Source organism: Cavia porcellus, unplaced genomic scaffold (genome assembly GCF_034190915.1).
Source record: "Cavia porcellus strain 051 isolate PalLab524CR breed Dunkin Hartley unplaced genomic scaffold, mCavPor4.1 scaffold_23, whole genome shotgun sequence".
Taxonomy (NCBI): domain Eukaryota; kingdom Metazoa; phylum Chordata; class Mammalia; order Rodentia; family Caviidae; genus Cavia; species Cavia porcellus.
The window spans coordinates 56,571,159-56,594,798 of record NW_026947506.1 but is presented as its reverse complement, the minus strand read 5'-3'; the positions used below and the strand labels follow the sequence as shown (position 1 = coordinate 56,594,798).

Here is a 23,640-nt window from a genome sequence, read left to right as displayed (position 1 = left end):
GTATTGTCTAGGGAGTGCTCCCCACCCCCGTGCCAGTCCCTTACCTCCCTGGGATCACGTCCAGGTGGGTCCCCAAGCTGGAGCAGCTATAGGAAAACCCAAGAGTAGCCACAAGTGGGACTTTTCAGCCAGGCCCCTTCTGCTGCCTCTGCCTGCCCCAGGGATTCCTCTGTCCAGGACTTGGCTGCTGATTTCCCTGAAAGGTAGAGGTGTGGTCAGCAGACCAGCAGCCTGGCCTAGCGGTGCAAGCCTGTGATCCCAGCACTCTGGAAGGCTGAGCCAGGAGGATCACAACTGCCAATTCAGGAAGAACTCCTCTCCATAAAAGCGGGCCAGGGCATGTGGCCCAGAGTGAGGAACCTAAATTCAGCCCCCAGCACCGGCTGAAAGAAAAGAGAGAAAGAGAAAGGAAGGAGAAAGAAAAGAGGAGGGAGGAAATGACAGAAAGGAAAGAGACTGGCTGTATCTAAACTGGTGTAGCCAGTCTGGGCTGCCGTGGCGCTGTCCGAGGTCCTGACGGCGCAGCCAGGGGGAAGGCCTGCGTTCTGACCCCTGCCAAGATAGAGCACTGCAGCTTGGAACAGACAGGGAACAGGGAGACAGGGGACAGAATCATTGGTAATAAGACCAGTGCCTGGTGTTAATTACATGTTTCATCCTCCTGACTGCTCTGACCTTCCCACCCTCTTTTTGTTAAAAAGAACATTGAAACTGGGAGCAAGGGCAGTGCTAGCTTCCAAATGTAAGTCCCCTCTGGGTCCTGGGTCCTGGAAGGTCCGCTGTGAGGTCTGGGGATAATCTGTAAATGTCCTCCACCCACAGCAAGGCACAGTGGAGACAGAAGCATGGAGGAAATACCTGCATGTGGAATATAAGAACCGGGGTTAGGGTTAGGGTTAGGGTGCTCGCTCCTCTGGGCGTCCTCTCCAGTGATGCCTCTCCTCTTCCTTTCCTGAGAGGCCCCCTTGGTTCCCTCAGTTAATGCATCACCAGGATGACAGATGGGAGTTCTTTTATCCCATAATTAAATTTAATCTGATCTTGGACTCGTTCTCTGATGGCTTCATCTTTTAAGTGATACATCATCCAAACACCTTGTCACGATGATGCATGGTACCAATAAGGCACTGGTGTCCCCGCTGCAGTGACAGGGCTCCAGTGAGCCATTGCATGAGAAAGCAGATGCAGACGGGTGACTCCAGCAGCCTGGGTGGCTCCCAGATACAACTGGGTAAGTGTTGAGGTTCAGGGAACCACAGGAGGCACCCCGGGAGAACACGGAATTTAACACTCGAGGGAAGATGTTTGCTCCAGAAAACAGGCGTGTCATTCTGGGAACATCCCTCTTGCCTGGCAAGAAGCCAGCCCAGTAATTCCTGGAAAGCACGATGAGCGTGAGGTCAGATCAGGGAACAGAGAGGCCTCTCTGTTTGGGGGCCTAGTCCTGTGAATGCTGAGAAAATCTTCCACAGACAGGAAAGTAAGGTGAGCCAGAAAGCAGAAGACAGAAACAGGTTCTGCCCTGCACATCCGAAATTCAGCACCGCAGAGGTTCTCTGTCACTCATTTCCACCTTCCATTTCCCACCTCTCATGCAATATTAAAAAACAAAACAAAAAACAAAACAAAACAATAAAACCTCCCCCTGCATTCTGGAGCAGCTCATAAATTTATTTTGCCTTGCTGCAGGTAGTGAGAGTATAAGGAGCTTTTTTTTCCTGTTGTTATTACTCTGCCTCATCTTCTCTCAAAATATTCAAACATTCTGGTTTTATTACCCAGGAGATTTTATCTCCCGTCTCCTGCCAGCCCTCATGGGTGCCCGTCCTGCCCACCTGTTTGCAGGCGTCCAGGCAGTGCAATGCGTGCTGCTTGCTGGGACTGTCCCAAGCTGTAAGGAGCCCAGCCCCTCTCCCCCTCTCCCAGCATCTGCTCTTCTCTTTCTTGGTTCCCTTCCTGGTTCGCCCTGACAAGGGCTCTCACTGACACATCTAGGGAATGGGGCTGCTGGATCCCCTCAGTGGTCCCGGCAGACAACGTGCCTGTTTTGATCTCGCCCGAAAAGGACTCAAGCTTCTGGAGAGACTACTGTGCTGCGCTGTGTCTCTCTGCCAGATGGGTAGATGAGCTATTTTCCAGGAAGTCACAATTACAGCCATAAATTGCTTTGTAACAGAAGAGCTCAGTAACAGTTTTGCATCTCCTAGTGGTTTAGCAAGTTTTGCTCCTGATGCAGAAGGGGATTCGGAAAGGCTTTGTGTTTGTGTTAAGTTTGGAACTTGGAACAAATAGGAAATAGAGCGGTGCCCCCAGTGCCAGCTGAACCTCCCTACCTCGACAGAGATGCTGAGTTCAACCAACAAGGAAGTGAAAGTTGTTGCCAATCCGCTAATTGTTTTATTTCTAGTCCTTCTGACTAATGAAACAATAGCAGAGAATGTCAAAAATATAAATTTATATCATCCATAATCTTTCCACCTTAAAACAACTACTTTTCTTATGGAGACTTGTTTTTAGCTTTTTTTCTTTTTTCTTTGAAGAAATATGTTGATCTCCTGAGCTGAATTAATAAAAAAAAAATGACATTGCTGCTTCTAGAGGACAAGATGTAAAAGGAGACACTTCCTGGTATGAAGAGGTTCAGTGCCACACACTGAGACCCACTGGAGCACGTGCAGAAAGTCACAGAAAGTCAGGCACAGTGGCACACACCTGCACTCTGGGAGGGAGGCTGAGGCAGGAAGGTCCCAAATTCAATCCCAATCTAAACAATTAGCAACTTAGTGAGACCCTGTCTCAAAAAATAAAAAGGGCTGGGGATGTAGTTTAGTGTGAAGACCTTAGGTTCAATCCCCAGTACCTCAAACAAAGACAACAGTGATGATAATGACAGTCACCACCACCACCATCATCATCAAAGAACCCACATCCTCTGACAGCTCAGTTTGCGAATTTTTTTCTCTCTTTGGAGCAGTGGTATCTGTTGACTGATAGGTTGCTTTGAAACTGAGAGGGCCCAACATTAACTACAGCCAATCAGAATGAAATGTAAACCATTACATTTCAGTTAGAAGTCAGGGCTGGTGGAGTCTAAGCCATTGGTAAGAGCTGTTTGCTAACTGGGAATCTGGATTCCATCAGAGGAGGCCAGAGGAAGCAAATGTGACCAGCAGGATGGCAATCCAGCATGGGATTTGGGGTTATGCAGCCTGCTACATCTGAGAGAACTTGTCAGAGCTCCACTCCCTCCTGGGCAGCCTGGCACACACTGACTTGGTTACAGGAAGGCATGCGGGCCTTCTTTAGGTTGCTCTGAGACATGGACTCATGGAGCCATAGTGCTATGCAGCATGGTGACCTTGCAGTTTCCTTCCTACATGTCAGAGCTGAGGATTCTAGGTGACAGGAAACACTTGCAAGGACTCCCATTGATTATCTTGACTGTATGTTTCTGCTTCCAGAAGGCTTGATGAGTAAAATTCCCACCTGAACCTGGGTTTGGCCATAAGTAGGACAGGAGGCTTCATCCTGTGAACATGTGGCCAGCGACAGACCCAGTCTAGCACCCCTGCTCCCTGTCATGTTGTGCTTTGTTGAGAATGAGGCTACCAGTTAACCCACTGTCCAGGTAATCCAGGGGCTGGCCAAAGCCAAGCAGGCTCATGAGGGCCTTTGATTGATCACTGGGTTTTAATGAGACTCAAAATCAGTAAACAGTATTTACACACCCTGTAACAAAGTGAGTTTTTCCACAGGATGCTAAGAGATACTTTCTGTGTCTTTGTGCCAGACAGGAGCTCCAAATCACACCAGGGGTCAACCTTATCCTACAAACCTCAATATGTATTTCAAAAGGTCATTGTTTGTAAGAGAAAGGTTTCTGGGGTATGGGAAGAAAGTCAGCACGTTTGGCTGAATCCCTGGAGGTCAGAAATTATACCAGGTGCTTTAAATATTTAACCTTGGTCACATCGATGAGACAGATGTTATACCTCTATTTTACAAATAAGGAAGCTGAGGCTTGTTTGATCCAATGAATGACTTCTTGTTCAAGTTTATAGAAATAGAAAAGCCAAGTTTTCAGAGCCTGTGTGTTGGATTATGAGATCACATAGATATCATAAATGTACAAGGATATGGAAAATAGACAATGATTATTATATAGTCATCATGGGTATAATTTGTGCAATCCAGAACTATTAATGGGTGACTAAAGGAGTGGATGAAAATACAATGAAAAACCAAAATACTCATGCAAGCTTCAAGGAGTCTTCCTATGTAATGGGAAAATGGTAACTTTACAGGTAAGAAACACAAAACTTAGCTTGATTAAGGGAATGAGATGAATTTCACCAGGAACAAAACATCCTATATTCTCCTAGTAGGAACATGAGTGCATCACCCTTCCATGGCTTTTTTCCCCTGGAAATGCTTTACTGTCTTAGACAGAAGAGCATCAGACAGGCCAAAGCCAGGGGACATTCTACAGAATAACTGTGGAGTGCCTCAAGGGTGGCCACATCATTAAAGACAGCAAAGATGGGGAAACTGTCTCACTACAAGGACCCAAGGAGACATGAAAGGCACCTCACCAACTCATTTTGGATCCTAGAGTGCAAAGAAGACATAAATGGCAAACAGAGGAAGTTTAGCTCAGGTAATAGGATGCTGATTTCCTGGCCTTGCCAACTGTACTGTGGTTGCATAGGTGTTCATTGTAGGGTAAGCTGGGCGAAGGGGTGATGGTGACTTGATATTTTTGCAATACTTTATAAGTGGAAAAGTAATTGGCTTAAAAAATTGCTTGAAAACTGTTAGGAAGTAAGGTTGGTCGGAGATGATATTCAAGAGGTCCAGGGAAAGGGATACGGGAGCACAGGTGACTCTCGGGGCCCTGGTTTAATAGCTGGGTAGTGGTGCCATTTGCTGGGACTGGGGCCACAGGCTTGGAGAAAGTGGTAAGTTCCGTTTTGGGGTGTTATGATTTTGGAGAGGGGCACTTCAGGGATCCCAGTGGGGAGAGAGATTTTCCCAGGAGATGAGCATGCTCCTTGCTGGTGACAGCTGCTAGGTGCTAGGATCCCAGCACCTGTCTGGGACCCTGACACTCGTGGGGAGCAGAGCCAGAACAGCTTGTGCTGAAAGGCAGGGGCCACATCAACCAAAGCTGCGCCCTGCTGCTTGGAGCTGCACTGGCCTCACAGAGACACTGCAGTAGCTGTAGCAGCCAAGCCACCACGGGAGAGAGCTTCCTTTCTGTGCCACTAGTGTGACCGGGAAGCGGGGCTGGGCAGAGCTGGGTGATGGGGCAGCGGAGGATGGAGGAACCGTCTAAGAAGCTGCCTGTGGAGGAGGAGGAAAGGCAGTGAGGGGACTCTCAAGGCCGCGGCAGGTGAAGGCACGTGGAGGGGAGGCTAAGACTCAACAGAAAGGAGCAAGTTACATCTCTGAAGCATTGGTGGAAAATCCAGCAGATCCTGAGGATTAACCCTCTGAGAGTAGAAGTTGCCTAATTTTAGTTGGAGCAAAACTGTACCACACCATGTATGTCCCCCAAGTCAAAGTACATTGCAGAGAAATATAGGCTACTTTGTTATATTCCTGAGAGAAATTTACAACCTGTCCTCCATGGAAACATGGAAATCCACTGACCTGTCAACCTAGAGTTACCCTTTCAAAAACTAAGATTTCTAGCTCACTTAGCAAAGCTCGCAATGCCTTGAGCCTCAAATTCCAGGAATGAATGTGCATCTGAGGAAGTATGCTTTGGTTGATGAGCACATGGTGGATTATCTACAAATCCTTGATGCTTTCTCCTTTGTGGTACTGGGGATTGAACCTGGGCCCTTCACACAAGCTGCTACATCCTCAGAGATTTTTCTTCTTTTATATTTTGAGACAGGGTCTTACTAAGCTGCCAAGTTGCCCAGACTGAGCTCAAACTCGTTCCTGCCTCAGCCTCCCAGGCTGCTGGGGTCACAGGCCTGTGCCACCACGCTGGTCTGCGTCTCCTAAGTGCTCCGTGAAGTGTGCATGAGTGATGTATTAGCGGCTGGTGGAAAAGCAACGTGACTTTCGCTTGGTACTGTGTGGGGGCTGTGAGGTGGACACAGCCCAGCCCAGCTCCATCGCATGCTCTAGGTCCGGGGCAGAGTGGGAGGCTGCAGTGTGGCGGGGAGGCCACAGAGCGAGGAAGGGGAGGCCGCCGCCCCAGCGTGAGTGGCAAACTCAGATGGGGATGCCCCAGCACTTGCATTGTCATTGTCAGTGGGTAAATAACACCACATGGACAGACCGATCCTGAACACCACCTGGTGGTGCTGGGGACCTGGACCCCGATGTCAGGGGCTGGTGACGCCTCGGAGCATCGACCCAGAGGCTGTCACATGAAGTACCCAGTGTCGCTCTGATGCCTCTGTTAAGCTCAGGTGTGGTTGAGGCTGGTGTTTAGCACAGTTTGCTTGGAAAGCAGGAAACAGGCACAAACCTTCATCCTCTCCTACCTCTGAGAGCTGGAATGGGGTGGTGAGTCCAGGACCCCGCGTGTGAGTGGGGCTGTGGGGTTGCTTCAGAGGTGGAACCGGGATACCCAGCATCATTCCAGGGATCTGGCCCATTCCAGGCAAGGATTCATGGGATCTGGACCAAACCAGGGAGATCAAGTAAGGGTGGGGAGGAGGCTGGGAGCTAAGCAGGGCAGATCCAACACTAGCAGCTCACACATCAGCCTGACCAGGTCTGGGGCAGGGGGGCCCTGAGTAGTTGAAGTTTCAGGACTTCAAGGCTTGGACAAGGCCTCTGGGACCAAGGAGGAGGCTTAGAGGACCTGAGTGCTCACCAGGAAGTACCGGCTGGGACACCACACTGGAATCTGCAGCAAGCAGAGGAAGTTCCTGGTGACACATGAGCAAAGCTCAGCTCTGCAGTGGTGAAGGAGGTCAGGGAAATACTGATGACAGATGCATGCACTTTCTTCTTGTTCATTTATAGTCTCCATAACTACCCTTAGAAATAGACCTGTAATTATTCCCATTTTAAAGATGAGGAAACAGAGTCTCTTACAGCTAAAGTAGTTGGGTCAGAGCCATAAGACCATCCAGTGAGTCAAGTGTGGTTGTATACATCTGTAGTCCCAGCACTCTGAGAGGCTGAGACAGGAAGATTACAAGTTCAAACCCAGCCTGGGCAATTTAGTGCCTTAGTGAGGATCTTCCTCAAAATTATTTAAAAAATATATATATGTGTGTGTGTGTGTGTGTGTGTGAATGACTGGGAATGTAGCCCAGTGCAAAGGACCCGGATTTAATCCCCAGTACAAGAAGGAAGGAAGGAAGAAGGAAGGGAGAGAGAGAGGGAGGGAAAAGTCTTACCAGGTGGCAGAGCTGGGGTTTTTTAGACCCCCGAATCCCACCCATTAGCCATGATTCTCTCCTCCCTCTTGATGACCCCACACAGAACCAGGAACACTGTTTCAGCTGGCAGATGAAGAACCTGTCAGGCCATGGAACAGATTTCACTTAGGTCACACTTAAGAAGTGAGCAGTGTTAGCATTTCCACGTTGGGCTGGAATACAACCTTACCTTCAAATTGCACCCAGGGACAGAAAAGAAATGCATTTATCTATCTTACTGAGAGACAGAGCCCGCTTCCTTAGCCAGCTGGGCAGCCAGGAGCGAGTTCTGAAGGCAGCCTGGGAAGATGCTCTTGAAGGCAATAAGGGGACAACCGCTCACCGACCCTCTCCACCTTGGCCTTTGCCGTCCTTGTCCTGGGGCTCCCAGCTCCCCCTGCAGGGGGGATCACATTCTGCCTCCTCCCCTTCTCCCTCTCCTCATTCTCCTGACTCTGTTCCTGCGGGGAAATCTAGCTAGACATTTTGGCACAAGTGCCTAGGGGGAAACGGGGCACTGGATACGGAGTGATGTCAGGTGCCAGAAGAGAGACATTGGCTGGGGGAGGACATGGGGACCACGCTGACCCCCAGGCGCTGGCCATTTCTGCAGACAACCTGGTGCCACACAGTGCTTTGCCAGATATATTTCTAATCATGGAAGTAGAAGTGAGTACAGTAAAGTGCATTCCCACGAGGGCAGGACTTGATGAGTTCGGACCGCAGCATGCGCCCCTGCGAAGTGGCCTCCTCCTTAAGATGGGAGCCTTCCCAAGCTCTGCAGAGGCCTCGTGCTGACCTTCCTCTGCCTTTCTTCCTCCCTTGGGCATCCAGCATCCTCCCTTGGGAGATCCAAAATCTCCTTTTTGAGACGGATTTTTTCCACATTCAGTTTGGGATATGTCCCTAGGATGCTCCAAAGGCTCTAGAGGCCTCTGTAAATGTGGCCACACAGAGGATTCCCCAGCCTGTGCATTCCTCCATGCCGGCAGCTGGATCTCGGTGCTCGGGCCAATCTGAAGTGGCCCTGCCATTCCCAGGCTGCCTCTTTTGTTGCTTGGTCCAGCTTTTCTCAGGCTTAGAAAAGAGGAGAAAGTCCTTTTGATACTAGGAATATACGCATGTTCATGCAGTCATAAGGCAGTGTGCTGTGTGTGGCCTTTAGCCAAACAACAGACAAACAAATTTTACCCCAAAGCAATGAAACACATCTCTGTGTACTGCGTGGAAAGTGAGAAAACTACATTTTTCACTTACCACATATTTTACACTGACTGTGCCTGATTTTAAAGTGGTGAGAGGGACCCTTAATAGTAAAGCAATCACAAGCCATGTTTTTATTGACAACCTAACGGATTTTTCTGCATTCCAGAGTCATTCTGCAATTATTTGCCTGTGTTTTTTGGGTTTATCTGGCTGTAACTTGCATATTTTAGTTTTCCCTCAAGGCTGTTACATTTGGGTTAATAGTTGTGTGTGTCTCTTAGATCATCTCAAATACAAAATTCCTTTTTCCCTTAAATGAAGATTAATTGTATTTGGGCAGAGGTGGTTTTTTTTTTTTTTTTCTCCTAGTGCATTACAGTCATGGATAATAATGTTCCTTTCTCCTTTTGAGCCCAGGAGCCAAACCTAGAATAATCTTACTCAATTCAAAAGGCATATTTGCACAACACTTGCTAGTGGGTAAAGATACTGGCATCCTCACAACAGCAGTCATAACCAAAACCCACACTGAAGAAAAGTAGATAAAATACCTTCAAGGACCCAGTAAGGATACATCAGGAAAGGGCAGGCTTATCCTCCAGCCAGGGAAAGCAAGCTGGCTGTTGGATGGTTTTGAGAACCTTCAAGTCAACCAGCAGGGCGGTATATGCCTGTTATCTCAGCATCCTCAAGGCTGAAGCAGGAGGATTACATGTTCAACTCCAACCTAGAAAGTTTAGTGACCTTCGGAGACTCTGTCTCAAAATTAAAATAATAAAATAAAATAAGGGCTCGGGATATAACTCTGTGCAAATGTCATGGTTTAATCCATAGTACAAGGAAGAGGGAGAGAGGAAAGGAAGGGAGGAAGGGAGAAAAGGGTGGAGAGAGAGAGAGAGAGAGAGAGAGAGAGAGAGAGAGAGAGAGAGAACGGGGAAGACACATGTGGAGGCAGGAACTGGAAGACCGGTAACTTTATGGGGTTGGGGAGGAGAGGGGAGGGTGGAAGGGGAGATTCAGGTCTGCAAATCCAGAGCCTAAAGAGAGATATGGTTTCTGATTTTGTGTTAGCCATGACTGGAGGAGTTTGAATCAACAGCTTTTGGGGAGCCATAAACCCAGTAAAGAGAGCATTGGACATCAGTTATTGACTAGTTTGTGATGCTTCCCTTTCACTAGCAGGATTCCCTTGGAGACAGCAAGCATCAAACTGGCGTGACAGATTTCACAGATTGCCTTGCCTGTAATTGGTTGAGAATGCAGAGAGAAGATAACGAGATCACTTCCAAGAATAGAACAGACTAGAGACTGTGAAAGGTCTCCCCACTGCCATCTACCTGGATTCTGGAGAAGCTACAGGAAACATAATGTTTAAACTCGTTTAGTCTACCAAGAAAGTGCTTGTATTAGTGAGCTTTAGCTGCGTAACAAATTACCCAAAGACATTTTCAGATAAACAAAATCTGTTTCCTATGACAAGCAGTCACCAAAGGAACTACTTCAGGAAGCAGGAAAATGCCTCCAGAAGAATGTTTTGAGGCAGAGATGAATTATATAGAAATTCATAACCACATAAATTAATGTACGCAAGAATTTCTTGCACAAAGTCATAAAAATAATGTCTAATTTGGGGAGCAAGAGAAATGTAACCACAATCTTAAATAGTGAGGAGATGATCAATATCTATGAGATTTGTTGAGAGGAAGGTATCAAATAAAATAAAATTGAATTTTTCTAAGTTATTAATAGCTACACTTTAGTAGTAAACAATCAAATAATAGAAATGAAGTATAATTTCTAGATCTTTAGAGATAACAATGAAATATAATAATATTTTAACAAATAAGCCAAAACATAATTAAGCTAGAAAAGGCAAGTAAATGAGAAAAAGGAAACAGGAAAAGGTGGACAGATAGTACAAAGAAAAGCAGTAGAAATAAGTTCAAATATATCATTAAGCACCGTAAATACAAATGGACTTGATTCTCCAGTTAAAAGACCGAGACTATCACCTTTAATTTTTGAAGCTCCAACAATACCCTGTTTGCTAGAGATACATCTGAAACGTAAGGACAGGGAAATGCTAAAATTAAAGAGAATATGGAAGAAGAGAAAGTCAGGTAGATTCTAAAGGTTAACTTAGTTAACCGCCAACTAGCCTCTAAAATAAAATGCATTATTAAAGATGAAGTGCATCTTATAATGATAAAATACTTGGTTTTCCAGGAAGATACAATAATTCTTAATTTGTACACACCTCTCCCGTCTAGCCCCTTCTCTCATTCACTGTTACCACTGATCCAAGACCTCCATCAGTCCCTTGCCTTCCATCTGCAGGCACTCTCCACTCTGCTCATGTTGTCACTGGATGACTCCTCATGATGAAGCCTTGATTCCAAGGCAAGATGTGCCCATGTAATGGATGCTCATCTTTGTTGTATCTCTGCTCCCCACCTGTACACTCCATCATGGTGAACTATGCTTGGCTCATTCAAAGTACCCATTTTCTCTGATATCCAGGCCTTCTGACACTTTCTTGTCTAATCTGGTCAGGCTGCCTTCTAACAAAGTCGGAGGGCTCTGTTAGGGCTTGGCTTTGATGCTCTTTTGTTCTAGTTTAAATCTAAAATGTCCGCTGAAGTCTCCTTTGTTCAGAAGGTGCTTGGATCATCAGGGTGCCATTCTGCTCCATGGATTCATGCATTGTTGAATTCATACCTGAATGTATTATTAGGAGGTAGCAGGGACCTGGAAGGATGTATTCTTGTCTTTGGCTCCTCCTTTGTCTGTCTGCTTCCTGGCTGCCATGGGTTGATCAGATTCTCCTCCACCGGGCCTGGTGCCATGCCCTCTGCCATTGGAACCAGCCAACCATGAACTGAAACCATGAGCCAAAATAAGGCTCTCCTCCACTAAGTTTGGTTGTCAGATATTTTGTTCCAGCAATTGGAAAGAAGCTAAAACAACCTACCTTTGGGAAGTCTTCCCTGACCTACCTCTTCTGAATTATGAACCCTCCTATGGTGGTTCTTTGAACCCACTTTGTATTTTCCTAGAATTATATTACACTTTCTCATCATTGACTTAACACCTGGCTGTCACCGTGTGTAAGCTGTGCTCACCTTGAAGGCAGGTAGTGTGCACTCATTCATGATGTCAATAAGATATTTGTCATGCAGGGAGGTCACAGAAGGCTTTCCTTCTCTCCAAGCATCAATTACCTTCTATTGGACTATCTCTTATTTAGTCTGTTGTTTGGCTTCCTCCACTATCATGTGAGTTGTACAAAAGAGAAGTTTTGTTGATCTCTTTACAAAGCAATGAACTAGGAGAGAAAGAAAATGAGAAAAGAGATAAGGTATGCATATTGGAAGTGAAGATTTAAGTAAGTTGGTCACAGGAATGCTTCCACAAAATTATGGCATTTTAAGTAGAAACTTGAAAGAGATCAGGAAACAAGCTGTTTAATATCAGAGGGAAGAGCATTTGGGAGGCAAGAAATAACCAGGGCCAAAGCTCTAATGGGAGCCTTGCAGTCTGTTCACAGCTCAGCGAGGAGAGCTGTGTGGCTCACACAGAGGCACCAAGCAACAGGGCGGTGAGAATTGAGCTCGGAGAGCTCTGGTTAGTTTGCACTCAGTCTTTCATTACGTGGCAAAGATTTTGGAATTTTGTTTTGATTGAGATGGAAGATTTGAAGCAGAAGAATGCATGATCATGATCTGATTTAAAGTAACTTGATTTTAAGCCAAGCATGGTGGCACATACCTATAAGACCAGCTACTGAAGAGGCTGAGACAGGAGGATCAGTTGATCCCATGAGTTTGAGACCAACCTGGGCAACACAGCAAGATCTCATTTCCTGAAAAGTAAAATAAGGCAATATAATTTTAATTCATGTTTTAAAAGCAATCAGTAGGATAGTGACATTGGTGAAAGATTTAGAGGAGCTGGGGGACACTAGGAGTTGATTACAGGGACCTAGTCAAGAGACTAGACAGCTTGGAACAGGGAGGAGCACTGGAGGTTCAGCCTAGAAGCAGTTGGTTAATGCGCTGAATACAAAGGTCAGAGAAAGAGGTCAGTGTAAAGGGAAGCTGAGATGTTTGGTTAAAGCAACTGAGATGGAACAGAGACACTGGACAGACAGGTGGAAGGAGAGGTCAGTTTTGATCACATAAACTTGAAGTGCTTTTTGGACATCCATGTAGTCTATCAGATAGGGTTTTAGATACACACATTTAGAATGAGGAAAAATTTGTTTAGAAACAAGAGTTTGGCACAATTCGCATCATTAGCATCGAGGTGCTGTGGAAGTCCTGTGAATGGAAAGCTCGCCGAGAGAGGAGAGGCTGAATCACTGGATCCCAGCACAATAGAAAGAAGAACAACTGAAGCTTAAAATTCATGGATCCTGTGACCTTTGAGCGAGCAGCTTCAGTGAAGTTGTGGTGGTCAGAGCCAATATGAGAGGCAGGGAAGAAGACAGTGAGGGTCCAGGGACTAAGGCAGGGAGGAGCTGTGATTGCAGGAGATTTTTCTGACCACAGAGATCTGGTCATGTTGAGAGCCTGATTGAAAGAGTGAACAGTGAACAAAGAGAGAGAGGTGAGGGCTTGTGGTACTTACAGAGGGAGGATGCTGTTGGAGACTGGAGAACCTGAGAAAAAGGAAGGAAGACGGGTTTTGAGGAGTGGGGCAGAGGGCTTCTCAGCCAATAAGAGGCCAGATCCTCTGAGGGCTGTGAGGGCCCGGGACCCCAGGCTGGAGATGAGGAGGGACTTAGCGTGGCAAGGCAGGGAAGGATGGGAAAGGCGCCAACTGATAGGAAATAAAAGGATACAGGAGGCCCAGGCATGTTTAGAACAGGGCCTGCAATAAACGTGGCCAGCAGCACTGGCCATGGTCCTGAGAGGGCAGGAACCCAGGACCTGGCAGAGTCCAGGCTCAGACTGACTGTGAGTAGCAGCGAATATTCTGGAAAAGGGGTTTAGAAAACAATGCCATGCCTAGTAGCATCAAAAAGATAAAAATGCTTGGGAATGAACTGAACAAACAATGTGCAAGACTCATACATCGGAAACTGGAAAACAATGTTGAAAACATTGAAATTCCAACTAAAAAAAGATACCTAGTATGCACAGATTAGAGGGGCGAATGTCATTTTTGCTGCTATGGCAAGCATGGGGATTTGGGTGTCGCTGTAATATGATGTCTTTGACTCTTTGGACCACAGTGCTAAGCGAGATAAATCAGACACAGAAGGTTAAATATTTATGGCTTCGTTTACATGAGAAACTCAGAGCATAAATAATTTAAAAAGAAAAATAATAGAAAACAGGGAGGTAGACCTCCTGCAGATGGGCAAGGGATCAAGAGATGAAGGGAGAGAGGAGAGAGAGAAAGGGAGAAAGTAACAAGAACTGAGATGTGATACACCTGTGTACCAGCTCCCCACGATGAATAATAATATATTCATTATTTATCTCATTTTTTATCTCAAATGTGTGATAAAAGAGCGGTAAGTGAGGCTAGCTTAAAAAGAAACATTAAGATAGAAGTACTCTGCAAACAGCTACAGTTTCTGTGCAATCCCTATTGCAATTCTAGCTGCCTTCTTTGCAGAAGTGGGAATGCTGATCCTAAAATTTATATGAAAATGCAGGAGACCCACAACAGCCAGCATGATATTGCAAAGGAAGAATTGGTTAAAAGACTCACACATGCCAGTTCTAAAACTTACTGTAAAGCTATCATAATCAAGACAGTGTAGTATTGGTAGAAAGACAGAGAGAGATCAATGGAATTGCACTGAAAGCCCAGAAATAAATCTTCACATTTATAGTCAATGGTTTTTTGACAAAAGATACTTCAATAGGGAAAGAATAGTCTTTTCAATAAATGGTGCTGGTACAGCATGACAGCCACATGAAAAAGAAAGTGGGGCCTCCCCTTACATGACATAGAAAAAGAAGTCAAATGGATTAAAGACTAAATACAAGAGCTGAAATGATAAAAGTCTTAGAAAACACAGGAAGGGGCAGACCTTCACGACCTGGGGTTTGGCAGTGGTGTCTTATATACGGCATCAAAAGCACAAGTGACCAAAGAAAAAATAGATAAATCAGACTTCGTCAAAATTAAATACTGTGATTCTTCAAAAATTCTATCAAAAAAAAGAGAAAAAAACAAGAATAGAAGAAAACACTTGCAAATTTTATACCTGCAAAAGGTCTACTATCCAGAATGTATAAAGAATTTCTTACATCTCAACAATAAAAAGACAACCCATTTTCTTTAAATAGACAAAAGATTTCCAGGTGTGATGGTGCACACCTATAATCCCAGCAGCTAGGGAGGTTGAGGCAGGAGAATCTTAAGTTTGAGGCCAGCTTGAGCAACTTTGTGAGACCCTATATCAAAAATAAACAAATAAAATGGGCAAAAGGTCTGGATTGACATTTTCCCAAAGAAGATATAAACTGGCTAAAAGAGCACATGAAATGGTGCTTTTTTATTAGTCATTAGGAAAAATGCAAATCAAAAGCTGCTGCTCGCTTTCCACTCACTAAGGTAACTAGGGGTTTTTATAAAAGCAGACAATGACAAGATGTGGCCCGGTGTGCAGAAATTGGTACTGCCATTCACGGACAGTGGGAGTGTGCAGTGGGGCTGCTGCTTTGGAAATTAGTTGACTGGTTCCTCAAAGTGTTAAACATAGAGTTACACAGGATGAAGCAACAAAGAGAATTGGAAAGCTACATCACACAGGGGAAAGACAAAAGGCTGTGCATGAATCCATAGAATAGTGGGGTCCGTAATAGCCACAGAGTGAAGTGACTCGCCTGCCTGTCAGCTGGTACACAGGTGATCAAAGTGGGCAGGATGCAAAAGTGAGATCCTGCCGGGCCTTGGAGAAACACTACAGCACGTGGAGGCACGTGGCTCCAAGACTTTGAGAGGGTGACGGGATGAAAGGACTCGGGAGCCGGATAAGCTGCCCTGTGGAAGCTCCTCGTCCAGGGCTGGGGCAAAAGGAAAGGGATCTGACTGCCAGCAGGCCAGCTGCCTGCATTTGGAGCAGACGCAAACGTAAGGCCCATCGTTGGCTTCACTTTAGTCCCACTGTCCTCCAAACACAGGGCCCTCCTCCCGACCTCCTGGTCCGAGAAGCCAGGTGCTGGGCCCTCAGCCACCGCCCCAGGGGCCACACATATTGACCCAGCATGTCTGGGACTTCTCCAAAAAGGAAACCCACCAAAGCCCTCTTCACCTGTCCCTGCCCACTGTGCCACCTGCTTGGCTCAGGGCTGGCATTTGTCCTCTGCAGGTCCTGGCTGCACAGACCTCGTTGTTTTCATGTCCTGAAAAATCTCCGAAAGAAGAACCTCTAACTCCCAGTGGCATTTAGCTCCGCTCTCTAAACATCTGGGTCAGAGATATGCTCGGTTAATTAATGTTCTTAGCACTGCTCATTTGCCTGCTGGATAATAGATTGATTCATAATTTCAATAAGCAGCTGTGTATATCTTTCCCCCGAACATAAAGGCAGCTTGCTGTCATTCATCACTTTGCATTTGGCAAATTTTAAATTTATTCAGGGAAATGTTGTTTAGGGAGGAGGAGGGAGAGCTTCTGATTTTCTTACCATTTTGCCTCTGACAATTACTCTGATTTGGAACTAATTTGGGTGTAGAGCGCATGTTAATGGCTTCACTTTCAAGGGCACTTAATAAACTCCCTGTCACTTGCTCAAGGAGAGAAGGCAGGGTCTCCTTTTGGGATCAGAGCCAAGAGTTTCTGAGGAGCTTTCACCCAGAGATGAGAACCCCTACAGAGCGTCTTAGCCACCAGAGAAGAGTCATTTATATTCCAGAGTAGAGAGCTTCCTGCTTCGTTCTGGAGCACGAGGGCCCAGGCTCTGGAGGAGAATTTAGAGATCCCCTAGCAGTCTGGCGTGAAATCCCCGGGTTGCTCAGTTGCTGGGCCGGTGCAGCTGCCACTGGGTCTACAGTCACCTGCAGAGAGGAGACCAAGACACAGCCATGTGTCCAGATGTCTTCATGCCTCAGTGTCCTCAATTATAAAATGGGGACAATGATAGAATTTATCTCAGTGTCATGATGAAAATTACATTACTTATTCCTGTCTTAAAAACACCACAAAGCATGCCTTCAATATGTACTGGTAGGCATCAACTGCATGCTAATGATTGATAGCCGCTTGGTTTGTAGGATGTGAACAGATATGGAGTGTCATGCTGGCCTCTCACCTTGTCCTCAGCCTTTCAGTGGAACTCAGTCCTGTCCTGTTTCCAGAAGCCTAAGGACTCCTCAAAACATGCTCACAGAGTTTAACTGAATAGACCTAGCTTCTGTTTTTAAATGATGACACATACCATATTTATAACATGCTCCTGTATGCACATATTTTGATTACTTGGTCAGTAGTGTGAAGGATGGATGGATGCATTTGTTTTTAGATAGAATTGTGATTTGTTTTTCAGTTCCCAGGAGAGAGAAAGCAAGGGAGAAGGCTGCTAGTCTAGTATGGATGCTATCATGTGAAAAGTTGCCAGGAAACATCACCTCTGTATCAGTCAACTAATGCTGCATAACAAATATATATAGTTCATTATTGCTCATGAGTCTTCAGGGTAGCTAGATCGTTTTGTGAGCTGAACCAGGCTGGGTTGGTTTTTCTAGGAGCAAATGGAACCCTGGAAAGTCAAAATTCTAGTCTAGGATCAGCCACATCTTTGCTTTTGCCACATTCTGTTGGCCAAAGCAAGTCACGAGGCCAACCAATATTGAAGGAGTAGGAAAATAGATTCCACTGTGTGGTAGAAATTGCTCCAAAACCACTATTGAGAATGAATAGAAGGGAGAATGGTAATGTGGGTATCTTTGCAACCTACAAAACTCCCTACATTTAGTGCAGCAGCTGTGCACAGAACCAGGAATGTTTTGCATCTCTAAGATGTCTCTGCTTTTCTCACCAGTATAATAAATAATGTAGCAGTAAATACCTTAGGCATAAACCTTTGTGTGCAATTCTGATTATTCCCTTTGGACAGATTTCTAAAAATGGTTTGTTGAATCCAAAGAATTGAACATTTGAAAAACACGAAGTGTATATTCAGACCTCCCACTTTTGAGAGGTTGGAATGACGTACCCTTCTTCTGGCCTTCCTTTGTGAGGGTCCCTATCCTAGGCTGACACTTGCCAAAGTAAGAGTAACCTTTTTTGTGCAATGTGATGTTTCACAGATGTTTCTGTTTTTATTACTTTAACACTTCTGAGGTTGAATGCTGCCCTGGTGAAGTGCTTCTTGGGGCCACGTGAGTTGGGCGTGTTTCAGGACAGCAGAACTAACATAAGCCAGAGCTGAGACTTTCCTTTCCCTCCTGGCTCACCTCTACCTCCACCTCCCTCTCCCCTGCCACTCTGCTGTCTCTGTAGCTCGCCCGCTACACCAAGGAGGGCTTCCTGCACTTGGGCGCCCTGGGGACCACCACACTCCTACCTGACACCCGCTGCCTGGTGGACAACTCCAAGAGTCGACTGCCCCAGCTCCTCGACTGCGACAAGGTCAAGAGCAGTCTGTACAAGCGCTGGAACTTCATCCAGGTGGGTGAGCCACAGATGGGCCCACAGAAGGAAACCTGGGCTCCCCAAGGTTGTCCCCCAACAAAGCAGGGCCAGGAACCTAGGTTTCTCCAGTCCAGTCAGGCTTGGCAACCTTAAACACACTGGGGCAAGTGTGTGAGGAGTTTCTGTGAGGGGCGGCTTCCCGATTCCTGTATAGGGCCAGGCCTTTGGAGTTCTGATAAATCCTGAGAGCAGAGAGCATCACGATTTCCCCGGAATTTTTAAGTACCTTAGCCAGTAGGGCTGAGAATGTAGGCTTGCAGGTATCACAGGAAATTCTCCATCCTGACTGCACCCTCGACAATGCCCCTAACAGGTCATGTAGTCCCTCATGATGTTTTCAGAAAACACAGTGAATGTTTAAACTTTTGGCAGATGTGTTATAGTAAAAGTCACATTCCCATGGAACGCCCTCAAAACACTCTCCCTCTCTTTGAATGCACTCATCCCTTCCTCCTTGCTGTTTCTGAAGCAGTTCTGCAAGTCCTCCTCCGCGAGTGTCTTCAGTTGCACTGTCCTGGCTGCCTTGCTCTCCTGAATCCACTCAAAACATTTTCCTTTCATGGCCGTTTGACTTCGTGAAAGCCTCAGAAGTTGCAGAGAGTCAGAGCTGGTGATCAGGTGGAGGAGGACACACTCACGGTGTTTTACAAGCCTGCCTCTCTGGTGGACAGCACTCAGCAGTGGCACCCCACTGTATTTTTGATCACGCTGGGTAAAGAAACTCAGAACTGCTTCAGAAAGTGGCAAGAAGGATGGGATAAGTGTGTGCAAAGCAAAGGGGAGTATTTTAAGGGGCATCAGTGGGCATCTGTCTTTCACTGTCATCATTTTTAAAAATTTAAACACAACCAGTGTGTTTTAATCAGTCCTTGTGTGTTCTGACTTGAGGGTCTCCAAAGGAGGCCACCACAATCCCTTGCATGGTGGGGGAAACATTGGTGGAATTTGTTCCCTGTAAATACCCACGTGCCAGGACCATGGTGGCTGAATCTCTCTCTCTCTCTCTCTCTGTCTCCTCCTTACACCTCCCAGAATGGAGCCATCATGAATAAAGGCACAGGGCGCTGCCTGGAGGTGGAGAACCGAGGCCTGGCCGGCATTGACCTCATCCTCCGCAGCTGCACAGGACAGAGGTGGACAATTAAAAACTCCATCAAGTAGCTGGCAGGAGCTGGGGCTTTCGGAGCCCAACCCAGGACAGGGCCCATCCATCCTAAAGTGCAGCCACACAGTGCAGAGACACAACAGGTGCTCGTGGGCCGCGAGGGCCCCTCCACAGCAGCTGGGCCCCAAGTGGAGACTGTGCGTCCTTCTCAGGCATTCGGCTGCCCCGAGGCTCCTATACCCTGGAAAGTCCCTCAGCCCTTCTCTGGGAAGCCAGGAGCTGTGTCTTCTGCACCCCAGGTGCAGGACGATACAGGGGAGACTCTGCCTTCCTCTGTGTTGTCTTCCGCCCCTGTATCAGGACCTGGGCCCGGCCGGGTCTCCTCCTCTCCTTCATCCTGTACAGCAACAGCAGCTTCTGGATTTCACTGTGGTCCTCAGTGCCATGGGGGCTGCAGCTTCATCCTAGCTCCCCTCCACCTCGAGGGGACAGGGAGGCCCCCAAGCCTCTCTTTCCTCTGAGGTTGCTTCCATTCAGATTCCCATTTAAAACTTGAGGCAGCCGCCACCCCCAAGCCTTCCCATAGGGGCGGCTTTGTGGGCCACAGCTCTGGAAGTTTCTGAGGTGCCCAGAAGGAGCTGATGCTTCCTGCCCAGGTCCTCTGTGCACTTGGCTCCTATAAATGCGCCCAGACCGGCCCTCGTGCCTGAGCCCATGGGAGCCAGAAATGGGCCAAGTGCACGTGCATGGTGGACTCAGCTGCAGGAGGCCGGAAGCAGGTGTGTGCAGCTCTGCTGCTGGGGACCCCGAGTCCTGGCCCCTGGAGCCACCGGGCCCTCCGTGCAGAAGAGCTGAGGATGCCAGCCCAGCCTCAGGCCCAGGAACCTCAAAGACGCTTTGTGCTCACCACATTTCACCCCAAGCTCTGCCAGTGACAGGGAAGAAGGCAGTCGTCTCCTCACTTAACTGTACCCCTCGCTTTCTGATTGCCCTCTGGTTAGGGTGCACTTATAAATCAGAGTTAATATATGGACGTGTGCGTGTGTGTGTGTGTGTGCATGCATCCGAGTGTGCGTGCCTGTGTGCTGCGCCGTGGGTGGCAGGGTATGCGTGCGTGTCTGAGTGTGTGCTGTGAGCGGAGCAGACATAGCTGTGTGGCCTTGGGCTTGCTGCTTCGTTGCTCACGGGACGGGGACAGAGCTCCGGAGAAGCGAGCGGGGTTGGCCTGCGTCAGCGGCTCTCTGGCCAGGGGACATGGCTCAGCCTTGCCTATGTGGTGTCCTTCTGCCACCTCCCATCTCTCTCCCCACTGCTGTCTCTGGCCAACCCTGCTCAGAACCAAACCCTGTATTCGCCCCATTGCCCAGTGTGGGGTTCGCAGTGTCCCCTTGGTGGCATCTTATCGGTGATCACCTCCTCCTCCCATTTCCTGCCCTGTGAAATAAACGCTTCAGCACTTCCCCGTCAGCCTCCTTTGCATTTATTTTTCTGGGACTGAGGATTGAACCCAGGGCGTTTGTACTAAGCTTCAAATACATATTTATTTAATTTTGAGACAGGGTCACCTTTAGTCACCAAGTTGCTCAGGCTGGGCTAGAACTTGAAATCCTCCCTCAGCCTCCCAGAGTTCTGGAATTGCAAGCGTGCATTTACATACCTGGTGTTCACCTGCATCCTGATCCCTCCAGATCCTGAGGTCAGGAAAGGAGTCCCGGAGATGCAACAGAGGGTTCTTTAATTTGTTGGGCTGAGGGGTGCTCTTGTTAAAGGCAAAGCTCTCTTGCAGGATGGGGCTGGGACAAAGCCAGCCTGCCCTTGCCTGTACCTTCCCCAAAGCTGGACAGAACTTGACGTCTGTCATCTTCTTGTTGACCCTGGTTAGGTTAGGAGGCGGAAGTCAGTGCAGGAAGCTATAAGGTTCTAAAGAAGAGCCAGATGTGACTGCGGCCTGTGTGGACCACGCCTCCTGCTGCCATGGAAGCCACGGAGCTCAGGGCAGAAGCTTTTGGGTCTGGGGTTTATGGAATGGTGAAATCCTCCAGGGCACCTTCTGTCCTGGAAGTGGGCCTGGAGGGAACTGTGAGGCAGTGAGGCGTCTCCCCACCGTGACAGCCCTGTCTCATTCCCGGGAAGGCACCCAGACATCCCTCTCATTGGCTGCTACACAGGAGCCATGTGTCCTTTTGTGACAGCCAATAAGACACATCTTGGGTGCCATTTAGGGCCAGGGGATCTTTGAGAATTGGGGTCTGCGAGCACACGGATGGAAAATATCCAGTAAGAAGTTTGTCACCTTAAATAATAGCATTTCAAAGTCACCATACAGCACGGCAAGAGCCAGAGAGTCTCGGGTTAAAATGGACTCCGAGAAGTGCAGTCCACACCCTGCAGTGCGGAGGAGAGACAGAGGGGTGGGTCAGAGAGCCCTCCGCACTGCTGCCTCACCTCACCCCAGGCCGCAGCCCAAAAGCTCAGACATGGGCACAAGGCTGGGAACTAAACGGCAAAGAGTGTCTCTCTGGTTCAGGATCCATGGGAGGCTGTACATCTCAGCACTGGCCCAGAATGTCCACTCATGGCTGGCCCCACCTATGGCCAGCCCCTCTCTATCCCCCAGGGTCTCTCTGGGCTGATGGCACTGCAAGTGACTGGGCCAAGGCAGAGGGGAGAGGCTCGTGTGGAGCCTTTGGTCCCAGGCCCTTTGGGAGAACTGGAAGGCCCCAGAAACCCTATGTCTCTTCTGGATCCCCTGCAGGCCACAGAGTGCAAAGGAAATGTCCTCTTCTTCACCCAGTGCTAACAGTTGGCACCATCCATGTTCGAGAAGTGACGAATCTGTTTCCCACCTCCTACGCCCAGTCACTCTAGCCTCAGGGCTGGCTCTGACAGTCTTTGCTGTCCCCTCCCCGCATACTCACCTGGGCTCTCATGCCCACTCCTGTCTCTCTCTTCTCTATTTTTCCCCTTAATTTGTATGGCTAGAAGTATCACAGATGGCACTTTTGACAAATGTCCAAGCCATCAAAGCCTGTGGCTTTGGGTCTCTATGTGATTTCTCAAAGTGTTTTCTTCATGGTGTTACTTACCCTGGTAGCTAGAAGAGAAGAAATCCAAGACTGAAAGGAGAAGATGGGGCCAGAACCCACCATCGGAAGCTACAGAGCCATCTTACATGGGTACTGAAGCTGTCTTTTTTTTCTTCATTTGATGTGGAATTTTGTTTTTTGTTTCTCCTCATGCTTGGAAAGCAGCCCAGTTTCACAAAGCAAGGTCCAGGTGGAGCAGGCTGTCCCTCCAGGGCCATCCAGCAAATGTGCTGTCCCCGATTTGTGCCGTTTGCCTTGGTTCCACTTTGCTTGGAATGATGCTTTGAGTGACAGCCAGCTAGGGAGGAGCTTGGAGCCTGCAGAGGGAACCAGGTGGCCCTGAAGTTGGGATCAAGCCAGGTGGCTGGACTCAGGTGCCCAATGCCTGCACTCCCAGTGTGTCAGCCTCCTGTCTGGTCTGCACTCCAGATTGGCAGTTGGGCTGGTAGATCATCAGAGGCTCCTGTTATGGTTTCGATTTAGATGTTCCCGAAAGCCTCAAGCGTTCAGAGGTGGAGCTTAAGTGGAGTCTGGTTTGGAAGAGGCAGGTCACTGGGGGTGTGATCCAGAAGGGTGTGTCTCCCTCCCAGGTTCCCCTTCTCTCTGCTTCCTGGCCACCCTGAGGTGAGCAGCTCTCCTCCTCCACACCCTTCTGCCTTGGAACAGGCCAACCACGGACTGACACCTCTGAAACTCAGCCAAAAATAAACCTCTCTTCCTTCAAATTGAGAGTGTCGGATATTGTGTCTCAGCAATGATAAAGTGACTGAGCTAGTTCTTAATCGGCTGCTCTTCCTCTCCCCTGAGCTCCTAAGTCTCTTTGCTCTCTTATTTACCAGGCATTTGCTAGACCTGAATTTGGAGGTTGGTGACAGACTCCCAAACTCCAGAGGTGCATTGAGTTCAGTGTGATCGATGTAATTTTACACCTTTCCTATGGTTTGCTTTTTATGACTTCTTGAAAAAGGGCAGAAGGAAAGAGACAGGAGTTGAAGCTAAAACACACTGACAAGTGTGCAGTCCCATTGTAAACAGATAAATATCGTGGTCTTTGCCCTTTAAAACCACATCTAAGATATGGAAACACGCGGAATATTAGAGTTCCCCACCTGTGGAGCCCAGACAGCCACAAAATGGGTGAGCATGAGGGGGATCTCCACATACAAGTTTAACAAGTTCAGGGGTTCTTTCCCCAAAA

At 47.6% G+C, this 23,640-nt stretch overlaps 1 protein-coding gene across 3 annotated transcripts in view; it reads left to right on the top strand.

Moving 5' to 3' along the window:
- The window catches only part of Galnt17 (polypeptide N-acetylgalactosaminyltransferase 17), a 461,519-nt gene extending 440,701 nt beyond the window's left edge, over nucleotides 1–20,818 (top strand). For all 3 annotated transcript variants that reach the window (XM_003465769.4, XM_063234478.1, XM_063234479.1), the window contains 2 exons: nucleotides 18,060–18,227; nucleotides 19,284–20,818. In XM_003465769.4, the coding sequence (XP_003465817.1) occupies nucleotides 18,060–18,227; nucleotides 19,284–19,412 (297 nt within the window). In that variant the 3' untranslated portion in view covers nucleotides 19,413–20,818. The remainder of the gene's footprint in view (nucleotides 1–18,059; nucleotides 18,228–19,283) is intronic.
- Nucleotides 20,819–23,640: the final 2,822 nt, after the last annotated feature.